Here is a 14,476-nt window from a genome sequence, read left to right as displayed (position 1 = left end):
GCAGTAGATTCAGGCGGCAGGAGCCCCCCCCGATGGCTGACCCGTTACCCGTGAACAAACTGCAGTCGCAGGCCTTGGTCCGGTCCCCTCTGTCTCTTCAGAGATCCCACCTGCTGCTTCTTCTCTCTGCTCTGCTGCCTCAACTGAGGAAGGTCCTCCTTATACACCTGCCAAACGCAGACATGTTGACACTGATTGAAGCTCGAGGTGAAAGGAAGAGACTCCTGACAAACTGAGCATGAGGCTGTGATGTCAGTAGAATCAGCTGTTGTTACTGTAGTTTGGCTGCTGAGTCATGAATCTGTGTACCATCAGCGAGTGATGGCTGAACTGATGGACATTAATATGTAGTGATCAGCCGCAGTTTAGACCAACACACTCCACAAAAAAGCAGACATGACAGATATTTTTACATCCTTGTGCAAAGAATCCTTCAGAACCTGCAGGAGAACGATGGGGACTTTGAGCCTTTCGCTCATTCTCTGACTGTGAGATCAGGACATCTATGAAGGAGCTGAAACCATAAAAACTCCTGCTCTTCACACGTTCTCCTGCTCAACCTCAATGAGAAAATGAAACTGAAGCTTGTGTTTCACGTTCATTCTGCTGCTGAGCTCGAGTGGATGTGATTCAAAGCGAGGCTTCACTCCACAGCGTTCTGCATTCACTTTACAAAACTCAATATTCCTGGATCAGCACTGAGTTACAGATCATAATATGTGAATCCAGACTCTCTCCTGATTTCTCTAATCTAAAATCTGAAGATGTAAACAAAAAATTATTAAAGGATCCATCTACCATTTGTAAGGGCTATTGAGTCCTGACATTTGACATTTTCCTACTGACGTTGGGAATGAAAATGAGAAATGGAAAAAAAATATGGACAATCAAGCCAAAGATGAAATATGTAGCAAAATACAAACAAAGCCAATAAAGGTTATCAACAGCGACAGGGCGAATCCAGTCACGATGGAAAGTCCAGATCCTGGTTCAGACTAAACGCTTCTCAGCGACTTGTTATTTGATGGACCCAGCAGAACAGGGCCCGACCCAGGAGCAGAAACGGACCGAAGCTGCACCACCGAGCTCACAGACCTACCTGTCTGTCGTAGTTGATCTGTGTCTCCTGCTCAATGTCGGAGTCGAGCTCAGGGACGTCTGATATGTCGCTGTCTGACTCTTCACTGTTGGAGTCGCCGTGACTGTCTACGGGACCAGACACAGACAGGTTCTGATTACCTGATTATGATCAGAGGTCATACGGATTCTAGAACAGAGAAGCTGCAGGCCACAAACAGAGTGTGGTCCTGAACTCCCGGCGTACCCTGCATGCTGGCGTCTGGGCCTCCGTTCATGGCCGACTCTGGCAGGAACCTCCACTGGAAGAGGGCGTGGTCAGCTCCACCTGTGGTCAGCACCCACTGCAGGTCATGGGACCAGCGCGCGTTTGTGACGTGGGCCGAGTGGCCGACGTACTTCTTGAATTTAGCTCCTGGGAAAAGCAAACATCAGGCTCATGAAGACACGCAGCAAAGACATAGAGCGGCGGGCGAGCCGTCGACAGACCTTTCCTCAGACAGGGGAAGCGGAACATCTTGACCAGGCCGAGGTCGTCTCCGCTCACCAGCACAGCGGCCGAGTGCTTGGCGTCCACGGCGTTGATCTCGCTTGAATCGGAATATTTAGGCCAGATGCCGCTGACCTCCGGACCCAGGACCCCGGTCCAGGACGCCCAGCGCTGACCCTTCACCTCCTCCTTAGTGACCGGTTTCCCCACTGCAGGAGACAACACACATGGAACCTGCCATGGAACCTCAGCTCTCCATTCCAAAGACACTGCAGAAAAGCGTAACCTCCAGCGTTGGACATGGAGCCCACTGTGTTTCTGGCCAGATGACGACAGAACCAACGACTGCAGGACCAACCCTGTGTCTGGGTTTGTGACACACACCAGCTGATCTGACTGTTACCACAGCAACCACAGGTGGCTCCACAATCTTAGAACCTCACCTTCCATCTGCTTCCTGCCTCGCTCTCTCATCCTGCGTGTTTGTCACAGGTAACAGAGGAACCTCATGAATACACGCATGCCTGTGGCAGCGTGGGCGTGAGCAGCTGAGCCTGTCTGACTGTGGATTCTGGCATCTTGTTTTTGTTTTTCAGATCCACTCTTTGACATTCTGCTAAAGTGAAACCCTGAAGTGATAAAACTGAGCACAATGCAGGAACGAGCAATGAGAATGTGAAAAATGGCAACGTCTGAATGAATATATACACTTGTATTTGAATAGGCCAAGGTTTCCCCGCACCCCCATCGTGGCATGGTGTGGTCTGTGGAGACTCACTGGGCATTCGGTAGAAGAGTCGCTCCCCAGCTCCGTCGTTGCTCTGCAGTATCTTGCTGTCCAGAGACCAGTCGAGGTGTGTGATGAAGCTGGAGGATTGACTGCACTCCCCAACCTGCAGGAATCAGAGCGGACAGTAGCACCTGCTGGAACAGGACGCAGCCACGGAGCACAGTGGGGGGCCGGGCCTACCTTCTTGTACCTCTGGGCAACAGTGTAGATGTCCACCAGTCCATCGTTGGAGCCGACGGCCAGATAGGCTCCGTCCGGAGAGAACTTCATCTCATGTATCACCTCCTTCCTGTCTTTGATGTGAACGACCTCCGTCATGTCTCTGGGGCACAGAAAAGATCCCGTCACCGCCTGTCACCACGACGATGACGCCGTCCGCCTCAGCGTTACCTGACTCTCAGCACAGTGAAGGATCCGTCCTTCATGCCCAGCGCCAGCTGGGACCCGTCCACACTGAACGCCACACAGCGCACGGCCTCCTCCATGTTACAGCGCGCGATGAGGGCGTGGTCCACCAGACTCCACAGCCTACACACAGGTATGCGTTCAATGTCTTTAGCCTGGTTTGCTTCCTGACGACCAGCTGACCCTCGGTCTGCTCCGGAACCCTCCTGCACTGACCTGACCGAGCGGTCGTCGCTGCCCGTCACAGCCAGAGGTTTCTTAGGGTGTAGGTCCAGCGCCCAGAGCTCGCCTTCACTGTGTCCCTGCATGATCAGCAGCGGCTTGTCCCGGTCCCTCACCATCACCTGGACAGGACACGGACACGCGCTTAGGTTGTGCACGTCTGAATAACATGGAAGTTTGCTCTGATTAAATCACCAAATAATTGTCCAAACCGTCACAAAGTTTCCAGTAAACTGCGTTTTCCAGTGATCAACGTTAAACCTCTGCAGCCTCAGCGAGGCCTCACCTCAAAGATCTCGCTGTCCTGCGTTCCCGCCAGGATCCGGTCGGCTCGCCAGCACACGCTGCGAATAGACAGACCTGGAGGACAAGGATTCGATCACGGTCAAAATAAGAGCTGAAACAGTGAAGAGGACAAAAAGAAGCACAGCTTCACTCTGAAACATAAGAAGCAGATGTTAGTATGGGGAGAAGAAGGACGAACGTGAGCACGAGATACGAGGCTGTGGAGGAGAACGTGGGGAAAGACTGGTGGAACTGGATCAGCACAACAGTGCTTTTGTCTGACATGTAGCTGTGATGCTGAGCAGCGCAGACGCTGGTGCCGCCGTCGCTTCCTCCAGTTACAGCGTCTGCTGGCGCGACTCACTCCCTGGAGGTGCGCGGTGCAGCCAGTCAGAACCGAGTTTGAGGTGGAAAGAATTGGTACAAAGGTTTTGTTAGCACAGGATGAGAGTTTTGCCTTGTAAGCAGAGAAGAAAAGCTCAGAGTCCTCCTGCTGCTGCTGATGAACAGTCACCACATTCAAGGTTGAGCTGAGGGTGAGGACGTGGACTGTCCCACCTCAGGAAGGACCACACATCAGCATGTACTTCACTGCTCTCACTTTATGAAAGGTGGAACGATGTGATAGTTTCCCCTCCACTGTCGCCATTTTCTCCAAAACGAGGCCATTCCCAACTCTGACAAACATTTTACCTCCACGCTATCGTCTTTTCTTTCCATACTTTCTCTTCAGAAATCTTAGAATGGGGCCAGGGCTGAATGTCAAGCGTCTCTCCCTCCCGCTGCTGATGTGACATTCGGGTTGAAAGAAGAAGAAAGGCTCAAACATTCATTACTTCTGGGTTTTAGAAAATCAGGTCAGTTCGCATCTCCGGGTGAAATGACAGACTTTCACACCTCCGCTCTCTTTCTTACTGACAACTTCTCCTCAAAGACGGAGAAAAGAGAAAACACCAGAAAATCTGATCAGGACCGAATGAAGACAAGCTACTGCATCATTCAGCACTTTGAGCTGCTTCGAGGTCTCAGCAACAGATGAACTCCATCTGCAGTGATGTCTGTGTGTGCACCCTTCCAGTTACAGTATGTGTCCGTCCTGGACTAAAAACAGGCATGAAAACGCACGCGGCTGTAACCTGCAGCCTACCTTTGTATCCCTGCTCCGCCTCTCGCAGGTCGATCTTGGTGATTGGTTTAAAGTCCACGTCCCACAGTCGGATGCAGCCGTCTCTGCCTCCTGTCGCGAATCCCTCGTCACAGGAGAACATGCTGAAGATGCCAGCCTGCTCAAACACACAGAACAGCTGCGTGAGCTTCGTCGAACCCCGCAGCTCCTTCTCAGGCTTCTTTCCCAGAGGCTTCAGCAGGCGTGACACGCACCCCGTGAGCAGCCTGCACCGTGCGAACCAGGTTCAGGCCCTTCCACACGTACACGTCCCCGTTGAGGGCGCCAGAGTACGTGACGTCGTCCTTAGATGAAGCTACACACAGGATGGTCTGCAGGTCTCCCGTCTTCCCAAAAATCCCCCTCTTAGGAGTGAGAGCGTTTCCACACAGAGACCAGAACTACAGAGATGGGAAAAGGATTCTGTAAGAGGATCGTCCTGGGTTTGACTAAACAGGCCCGGGCGTCAGTTACCTTGATGTGTTTGACTCCACAGCTCACCAAGCGATTCTGCTGCAACGGGTCCCAGCAGATGTCGAAGATCTGAAGGGGAGAGGAGAGATGTGGACCTAGACAGCATACAGCTGGTATGTAAATCAAACACACCCACCCTGTCTGAGTGCCCCGTGGCTGCAGCCAGGATCCGTCCCCTCTTCCACTCCCAGATACATACTGTGTTCTTGGCATCCAGGCCGACCGAGGCCAAGCGCTGCAGAGGAGAGAGAGAGACGCAGCAGTCAGACCCGGCGCCACTCGGACCGAACACCAACCTCCTAAAGCTCCTAACCTAAATGTTCCTCTAGGGCAGGAAACGCCTTTGCTTCACCCTCTTCTCTGAAAGCATCCAGAACCAACTCTAGCTCTGAGCTGCAGCCAAAGAAGAATCACGGTTCCAGATCAGCTGCTGCAACCAAAGCCAAAACACTGGATTCATAATTAAGATGGATTCATTAATTAAGATGGATTTACTAATTTACTCAGACTTGTCAAGTCATTGCCAGTGAAGTCTCAGCCAGAGGCAAAAACTGCCGGATCAACGGAACCAATCATTTTCAGAGCCACAACCCAGTTGCTTGTGTTTGTGAGTAGTTTCAGTGGCTCAAAGACAATAAAGCCTTCAAATCCAATCTAATACAATCACTTGCTTCCACTTCCACATTCTAATAGAAATTCCTGCATGTCTCCATATGAACATCTTATACTGAATGAAGATGCTATACCTGTTAATAAACGCCTCTGTACTAACAGTGTGTTTTCCTATTTGAAGTGATGCTTCAAACACGACATCACCTGAAGGAGCTGAGACTCCATGAATCATAGATCACACGGATTCACTTTCTTCAAAGATTCTGTGCTTCAAATGCCAAGCTGCCAATGAAGCAACACAACTCATAAAGAACCAGCAATTATCTAAGAAGCCACTTTATGAAAAAACATACATGAAACCAATCTAATCTAATCTAATTTGTGTGTGTGAGCGTGTGTGTGAGCGTGTGCGTGAGCGTGTGTGTGTGTGTGTGAGCGTCTGTTTGAGCGCGTGCGTGTGTGTGAGCGTGTGTGTGTGTGTGTCACCTGTCCGTCTGCGCTGAACGCCAGGCAGGCGATGCCGTGTGTGTGTCCGTCGTGCAGCAGCGACACGGTTTGGACGGTGAAGGCGTCCCAGACACACACGTATGGATCCCTCCCCACCTGACCCGTCGCCACCAGGGAACGCTCCGGGTGCAGCGCCAAGCTGAGGAGGGGAAGGAAGAATTCACTGCTTTCACACCGACAGGCTCATTTATTGGGAATGAATTATGACACACACAAGGTTAAAAACAGGGCAAAGCATGTTCACCACTTTCACTCATGGCTTCTTTCCTCGCTGCTTTTCAAGCAGGGTGCAGTGCTTGTTCTGCTTTTACAGAGGAAGAGCTATAAATATACTCTGCTTAATGGCATCACTACCAACAATAGTCAGTGTCTGTTGTGCTCAGCCGACACTTCAGTGTGTGCGTGTGCGTGCATGCGTGTGTTGACAGCAGAAGTCTGTAAAATAAATGACTAACGCAATCAGATTTGCCACATTGATCTCATGTCACATCATCTGTGCTGAACACACACACACCCCTCAACATCTCTCACCTCAAAGCCAAAGAGATGCTGAGTGCTGTGGTTGCCATGACAACCACTTCATGGACCAAGGGCACACGACAGAAAACAAAAACTGTGGAGTCAAGGTCAAACATCGGCTTTTAAGTGAACAGTCGGCACCACTGGCAGGTGACACGAGAGGCAGCTCAGCGGAACCACGTGAGTTCTTCATGCACCATAATCACCGACTGGACTCTGGACTCATAATGTTCAAAAGGAGCTGAAGAAACTCAGCATTTAACCCATCGAACACTGAAACACTGCTGTTTGATAATGTTTCCTACAAACATAAGCATAAGCAGCCAGTAAAAAGGTGAGCTTTAAACTTGAGTGATGCTACTATTAGCAAGCTAAAGCTAACGTAGATGATAGCTAGCATCCTCCGTGTTTCCTTGTACCTTTTCTTTTAATTGTGTGAAATGTTTTGTCCTCACTTCACACTTTTTCTCTCCACCTTTGTCCTTGAGAAAAGCTGCCATCTGTTCGATGAACACACACACACGCACGCACACACACACACACACACCCTCCTGGTTATTTATAGAAGTTGCGCTGATTCCACTAGCTGCTAACAATAGACCTGAGTGGAGCAGTCATAATGTGATTCATAAATGATTCACCTACTGGGAGAAACTGACGCACCATCTTTCAAATAGCAGTGAAGTGAAAACACGCAGTAAACACAATAAACACAGTTTTTGTGATGTAGCGTAGCACGAACGTCTAATGAAGCAGGAGGCAGACTCAACAACTGCCTTGCAGTTCCGGAACCATGCTGATTTATTTCACAGCTGTGTCAGTATTACACATATTTACGAAGATACACACAAAACAGAGAAATATTTAAAATAATGAAGACACTTATCCTCCAAAATGACATTTAACAAGCTGCACTACCTGGTCCGCACTCGCTCACCTCCCATAACACCCTGGTTCGTCACTCTCACACAGTTCCTTCAGGGGGAATTCCAATCTGTCGTCTCCAAACATTGCTGCTGAAAACGTAGGTTCATCACCAAACATCATACACTGACACACATTTGGTCTCTTCCCTGACATCACTAACGAGGTCATGAGGTTTTAAAAGGAGGAAGTAATTGGTGCTTATTCCATTGTCTCCTACCTGGTGAACAGGACTTCAATTACGTAATACCACCGACAGGTTCTTTCTCTTCACCTGGGCGTGACGCTGCATATTTCCCTTAGTGGTTTTGGGGCAGAGCTACAGAATCATTTACTGGGACGTTTCAGCATTTCAGCATTTACAGGGACGAGAGACAAATCGTCTGGAGAAAAACCACAGCAAGCAAGAACGTCTATTTCCTGCAGGGCAGAGAGGACTTTGCTGTTGCAGCAGATTGAGTGAAGGCAGGAAACCTGGAAAGTAATGAATGATGAACACACACCCCAGTAAAAACACGCTGTGACCTCTGACCTCACTGTTTCTTACTGCGAAGGTGAACAAAGCTCACTGAGGCGCAGACATTTTAATTAACAGTAAAGCAGCTTCCAGTGAGCTCAGCTTCCAGGGTTTCTTTCTTTCTCAGCTCAGGTATAATGAAAAGGTGAAAAGCTTCTGTGTTGCAGGAAACCTAACAACCTTTGAAAGTAAAGCGACCCAGTCACTGTCTGAGCCTGGTGTCGTGGCTGCTGAGGTGGACCTGAGCCGGGACTGGACCAGGACATGATGCTGCTTCAAGGCAGAGAGCAGATTCTGACTGGTCGGACGAGTTCATCTGATGGTGGGCAACACGGCAGCTTTGGCTCCAGGATGTGTTGCTTGCATTAAGTGTGAAACCTCATGTGAGCGTTGAACAGCTCTGTCTCAGCGACGAAGCCGATTGTGGCTCCGAGGAAAAAGAGCAGCGAGCTGTTCATGTGTGTAATGGGAACAGGAAGCGCTCAACAGGAAGCTGTCAGGTTTTCTGGCAGTGGGAGAGAAATCTGCGATGGAGGCCGCGGAGAAACTCTGGGGCAAAAATTGGTTTTCAATGTTAAAGAAGAGCGAAGACGAAGTGTGAGACGAGCCTCTAAGCGAAGTCGACATTTCTTCTTCTAATGAGACGTTCGGCGTCGCTCTGTATGCAATAAGTAGCTTAAATTCATTGATAGAACGTCCTGAAGGTCTGAGTGAGTCTGAGCGAGCACATCGTGGGAACATCCGTAGCTTTGGGGCACACTGGCAGCGGAAGCCGAGCAGATCAGTTCTTCATCATCTTGATGAAGACCACTGAGCTGTGAAAGCACCAAACCAACTGTCGCTTAGAAAACAGGAAGCTGCCTCAAGTACCTCAAGTAAGCTTCCAGGGGCGAGCTGCTCTCTGAGGTCCTGATATATTGAACTGGGAACCTGGGAGGCAAAGTAATGACTTCATTCACACACTCCCACAGCTGCTGTGATGCGCTTGTTCTCAGTCTAGAGTCTGAGGGTGGAGACGCAGCGGCTGGAAATGGCTGCATCTGCATCATGACCACCGGCGCGTCTTTGAGCTTCTCCATGAAATGAGATGCTCTCAAGACCAGAGAAGATGATTCATCCAGTCAAACAGTAAACACAAAATACTGACGCACATGAAGCACCCACACACGCAGCCTCGGCCCGGACTCGCCACCGACCCAGGCCCGGCTCCACCCGCTGCAGCCGGCAGCCAACGCAGCTCTCTGAAGCTATGGGGCCAGATGCTAACGGCTACGCTAGCTCCTCTGTGGGCGATGATGATCAGGCCCAACTTTCTGTGGCGCAACAGTAGTGTCACATCTGAACAGGAGAAAATCATCAAAAGTTAAAAAGCATCTGAGCGGCTCCACTTTCTGTTTCTCAGCGGCTGAAGCTGGTTTTCTTTCTCCGGTCGAGCAGAAACACATGATGTAATGATGCGCTCCGGTTCTTTGTGTGTGTGTGTGTGTGTGTGTGTGTGTGTGTGTGTGTGTGTGTGTGTGTGTGTGTGTTAGTCATGCAGTTGTGGCTGCAGGCGACCGGCAGGAAGTGGGACAGAAAAGAAAGAAAGCAGAGGACGACAGCGACATGAGCCACGTGTGTCTGAGCAGCTGCGATGACGTTCACCAATAGATTATTCAGAATTACTCATCAGATCAAATCATATTCTGCATTATTAACCATTAGGCTCCATTAGGACGAGATGATGTCCTCACCGCGTGCAGCCGTCTGAGAGCCCTGCTGCAGACTGATCCAAACACAGCTCACAGCTGGAGGAGCACAGATGGCTCCACACCAGCACCCTGTTACAAACTGTTTGGCCTTTGAGCCAAAGCACCACCTTTAACAGATAATTACAATTAATAACAGGATTCAGTTCTGGATTTGGCTTAAATGCTTTTGCTGAACTTCCAACTTCCGTAACTTCTGAAACTGAAAACCAGTCAAATGAAGGAGAAAAGAAAACACAACATGGAGCCTGAGAGTTTGACAAAGAAATACAAACATGATCCAAAGGTGGAAACGAGCCACAAACTGGCGCTTTCTGTCGTCGCCTGCACATTTTCATTAACTGCACTGTGGCGAGCTGTGAAGCAGTGCATTGTGGGTTTGCGTTTTGGCTCGACTATGACTCAGGTCATTTCCTTCCATCACGGTTCTCGGCGCGACTCGCTCACAGACTCTGACTCGCTCACAGACTCTGACTCGCTCACAGACTCTGACTCGCTCACAGACGCCGACTTGCTCATAAATGCCGACTCACTCACAGACTCTGATTCACTCACAGACACCGACTTGCTCACAGACGCCGACTCGCTAACAGACTCTGACTCGCTCACAGACGCCCACTCACTCACAGACTCTGACTCGCTCACAGACGCCGATTTGCTCACAGACTCTGACTTGCTCACAGACTCTGACTCGCTCACAGACGCCGACTCGTTCACAGATGCAGACTCGCTCGCAGTCTCTGACTCGCTCACAGACTCTGACTCGCTCACAGACTCTGACTTGCTAACAGACTCTGACTTGCTCACAGATGCCGACTCGCTTACAGACTCACTCACAGACTCTGACTCGCTCATAGACGCCGACTCACTCACAGACTGACTCGCTTACAGACTCTGACTTGCTCACAGACTCTGACTCGCTCACAGACTCTGACTCGCTCACAGACTCTGACTCGCTCACAGACTCTGACTCGCTCATAAATGCCGACACACTCACAGACTCTGACTCACTCACAGACGCCAACTTGCTCACAGACGGCGACTCGCTAACAGACTCTGACTCGCTCACAGACGCCAACTCGCTTACAGACTCGCTCATAAACGCCGACTCACTCACAGACTGACTCGCTCACAGACTCTGACTTGCTCACAGAGTCCGACTCACTCACAGACGCCGACTCGCTCACAGACTCTGACTCGCTCACAGACGCAGACCCACTCACAGTCGCCATTTTGCTCAGAGGCCGACTCGCTCACAGACTCTGAGTCACTCATAGACTCTGACTCGTTCATAGACGCCGACTCACTCACAGACTCTGACTCGCTCACAGACGCCGACCCGCTCACAGATGCCCACTCGCTCACAGACGCCGACTCGCTCACAGACTCTGACTCGCTCACAGACTCTGACTCACTCACAGACGCTGACTCGCTCACAGACGCCGACTCGCTCACAGACGCCCACCTGCTCACAGACGCCGACTCGCTTATAGACGCCGACTCGCTCACAGACTCTGACTCGCTCACAGACGCCCACTCGCTCACAGACTCTGACTCGCTCACAGACGCTGACTCGCTCACAGACGCCAACCCGCTCACAGACGCCAACCCGCTCACAGACGCCCACCTGCTCACAGATGCCGACTCGCTTATAGACCCCGACTCGCTCACAGACTCTGACTCGCTCACAGACGCCCACTCGCTCACAGACTCTGACTTCCTCACAGACGCCGATTTGCTGACAGACTCTGACTCGCTCACAGACTCTGACTTGCTCACAGATGCCGACTCGCTCACAGATGCCGACTCGCTCACAGTCTCTGACTCGCTCACAGACTCTGACTCGCTCACAGACGCCGACTCGCTTACAGACTCACTCACAGACTCTGACTCGCTCACAGACTCTGACTCGCTCACAGACGCCGACTCGCTCACAGACTCTGACTCGCTCACAGACGCCGATTCGCGCACAGAAACCTACTCGCTCACAGATGCAGACTCGCTCACAGACGCCCACTCACTCACAGACTCTGACTCGCTCACAGACGCCGATTTGCTCACAGACTCTGACTTGCTCACAGACTCTGACTCGCTCACAGACGCCGACTCGTTCACAGATGCAGACTCGCTCGCAGTCTCTGACTCGCTCACAGACTCTGACTCGCTCACAGACGCCGACTCGCTTACAGACTCACTCACAGACTCTGACTCGGTCACAGACTCTGACTCGCTCACAGACGCCGACTCGCTCACAGACTCTGACTCGCTCACAGACGCCGACTCGCTCACAGAAACCTACTCGCTCACAGATGCAGACTCGCTCATAGACTCTGACTCGCTCACAGACGCCGATTTGCTCACAGACTCTGACTTGCTCACAGAAACCTACTGGCTCACAGACTCTGACTCTCTCACAGACTCTGACTTGCTCACAGACTCTGACTCGCTCATAGACGCCGACTCACTCACAGACTGACTTGCTCACAGACTCTGACTTGCTCACAGACGCCATGTTGCTCATAGACTCCGACTCGCTCACAGACTCTGACTCGCTCACAGACGCCAACTCGCTCACAGACGCCAACTCGTTCACAGACGCCGACTCGCTCACAGTCTCTGACTCACTCACAGACTCCGACTCGCTCACAGATGCAGACTCGCTCACAGACGCCGACTCGCTCACAGAAACCTACTCGCTCACAGATGCAGACTCGCTCATAGACTCTGACTCGCTCACAGACGCCGATTTGCTCACAGACTCTGACTTGCTCACAGAAACCTACTGGCTCACAGACTCTGACTCGCTCACAGACTCTGACTTGCTCACAGACTCTGACTTGCTCACAGAAACCTACTGGCTCACAGACTCTGACTCGCTCACAGACTCTGACTTGCTCACAGACTCTGACTCGCTCATAGACGCCGACTCACTCACAGACTGACTTGCTCACAGACTCTGACTTGCTCACAGACGCCAATTTGCTCATAGACTCCGACTCGCTCACAGACTCTGACTCGCTCACAGACTCTGACTCGCTCACAGACGCCAACTCGTTCACAGACGCCGACTCGCTCACAGTCTCTGACTCACTCACAGACTCCGACTCGCTCACAGATGCAGACTCGCTCACAGACGCCGACTCGCTCACAGAAACCTACTCGCTCACAGACTCCGACTCGCTCACAGATGCAGACTCGCTCACAGACTCTGACTCGGTCACAGACGCCGACTCGGTCACAGACGCCGACTCGCTCACAGACTCTGACTCGCTCACAGACTCTGACTCGCTCACAGACGCCGACTCGCTCACAGACGCCGACTCGCTCTGAGGCAGCGCTGACGCAGCTGTTAAAGCGTCAACGCTGCCATGGTACCTGGACATTCAGCAGCTGTCAGACTGGAGGAGGACCTGCACCAGATCTGACGGGATCAGAGGATCTTAGTCCATTCACATGACCCAAACACAGACACAACCAGTTCCACATTGCAGCTGCACATCTTCATGCTGCGGTGAACAACTTTGGATCAGAACCCGGCAGTCTGTCACGGTTTGCGCAGCATGTCGTACCACGCAGCCACATTTTAACATCAGCATCATCTGCATCCACCTGCTGATCCAGGTGTGCACAAGTCCTACCTGATGATGTCATCATTGTGTCCCAGGTAGAACCTCTGGCTGTGCTCCCTGGTGTTGTAAACCACTCCGACTCCAGCCACGAAGTACACCACCTCCTTCCCGGCCGTGTAGTACAGGTTATTCCGGCACTGGTGGCCCCGGTACCCGTAGACCCAGTCCAGTCTGAGCCGGCAGCCCGGGGCGCTCCGGTCTGACATGTTCACTCATCTGACACCGGGTCCCGGATCCTTCTGACTGATGGCTCCCCGCTGCTGGACTAGTTTCACCAACGATCAACCTAAGTTAAAACATGAACCATGTCCAGTCGTGGAAATGATGGATTCTGCAATGACTGTGTTTGTTCTTTGCATCTTCCTCACAATTTTGGGCCGATGTCACTGGAGATGGATTCTCTTCACTTTTTAGTGAATGCAAACATTAAGAGGCAGAAACAGAGAAAACATCCTTCAGCTTCTGGAAAGTTCCCAAAACACACAGAGGTAAACATTAAATGAACACGCAGCCAGTGGATGATTCTGCTCCTGGAAGAATTAATCCCCCGAACACTAATCCTCGACCTCGGCAGCAGCCGTGGTTACCACAGCCCCACTCACATCCTCCCTGCGCAGAGGTGGAGACGGAGCCGCGGCGCACGAACCCATTCACAAACCCAGCACAGTCAGGGGCAGCGAGTGTAACGGCCCCGAAAAGCGCAGAAAAACGAGGCTGCTTTACGATGGGAAACGATTGGGCTGTTCCGGATCGAAGAGACGGAGGGAGGGGAGGGAGGGGGAGGGAGCGCGAAGAGCGGCGTTTAATCCGCGCACAGGGTCCAACTTTAGTGGCCAGAGAACGGGAGAAGCCCTGGGTCGAGAGCGCAGCATCCCGTCCGGATGACGGGAGAGGAAAGCGTTGATTCAAGGAGGGAGGAGAGCATCCCGGCGCTGAGCCCCTTCACCCACAGAGCGGCAGACAGGCAGGCAGACAGACAGGCAGACAGACAGAGCGACGGACGCGCGGCGGGACACTCCGCTGAAGAGTGAGGCGGACCTCGAGCGCCTAATGGAGACCCTCCCTGACCGCTCTCTGATGATGCTCTCGTTCTCTGACTGTGGAGATGCAGA

At 51.7% G+C, this 14,476-nt stretch overlaps 1 protein-coding gene across 5 annotated transcripts in view; it reads right to left on the bottom strand.

Annotated features, from left to right (window-relative positions):
- Positions 1–14,476, bottom strand: part of LOC114841982 (echinoderm microtubule-associated protein-like 6) — a 30,109-nt gene extending 15,633 nt beyond the window's left edge. Inside the window, exons 1-15 of one of the 5 annotated variants that reach the window (XM_029127332.3) lie at positions 13,374–14,476; positions 6,007–6,166; positions 5,045–5,143; positions 4,909–4,977; positions 4,650–4,835; positions 4,417–4,552; positions 3,271–3,344; positions 2,979–3,106; positions 2,748–2,885; positions 2,538–2,679; positions 2,346–2,460; positions 1,567–1,776; positions 1,325–1,492; positions 1,100–1,206; positions 49–167 (exon numbers count right to left, since the gene is read on the bottom strand). In XM_029127332.3, the coding sequence (XP_028983165.1) occupies positions 49–167; positions 1,100–1,206; positions 1,325–1,492; positions 1,567–1,776; positions 2,346–2,460; positions 2,538–2,679; positions 2,748–2,885; positions 2,979–3,106; positions 3,271–3,344; positions 4,417–4,552; positions 4,650–4,835; positions 4,909–4,977; positions 5,045–5,143; positions 6,007–6,166; positions 13,374–13,570 (2,048 nt within the window). In that variant the 5' untranslated portion in view covers positions 13,571–14,476. Of the gene's footprint in view, positions 1–48; positions 168–1,099; positions 1,207–1,324; positions 1,493–1,566; positions 1,777–2,345; positions 2,461–2,537; positions 2,680–2,747; positions 2,886–2,978; positions 3,107–3,270; positions 3,345–4,416; positions 4,553–4,649; positions 4,836–4,908; positions 5,144–5,221; positions 5,302–6,006; positions 6,167–7,483; positions 7,877–13,373 lie in introns of those variants that run through there. The other 4 variants (XM_029127333.3, XM_055502667.1, XM_029127335.3 and 1 more) reach the window with 4 other exon arrangements.

This window comes from Betta splendens, chromosome 15 (genome assembly GCF_900634795.4).
Source record: "Betta splendens chromosome 15, fBetSpl5.4, whole genome shotgun sequence".
Lineage (NCBI taxonomy): Eukaryota > Metazoa > Chordata > Actinopteri > Anabantiformes > Osphronemidae > Betta > Betta splendens.
The sequence above is the reverse complement of the archived record's forward strand: the minus strand, read 5'-3'. Positions and strand labels throughout refer to the sequence as shown.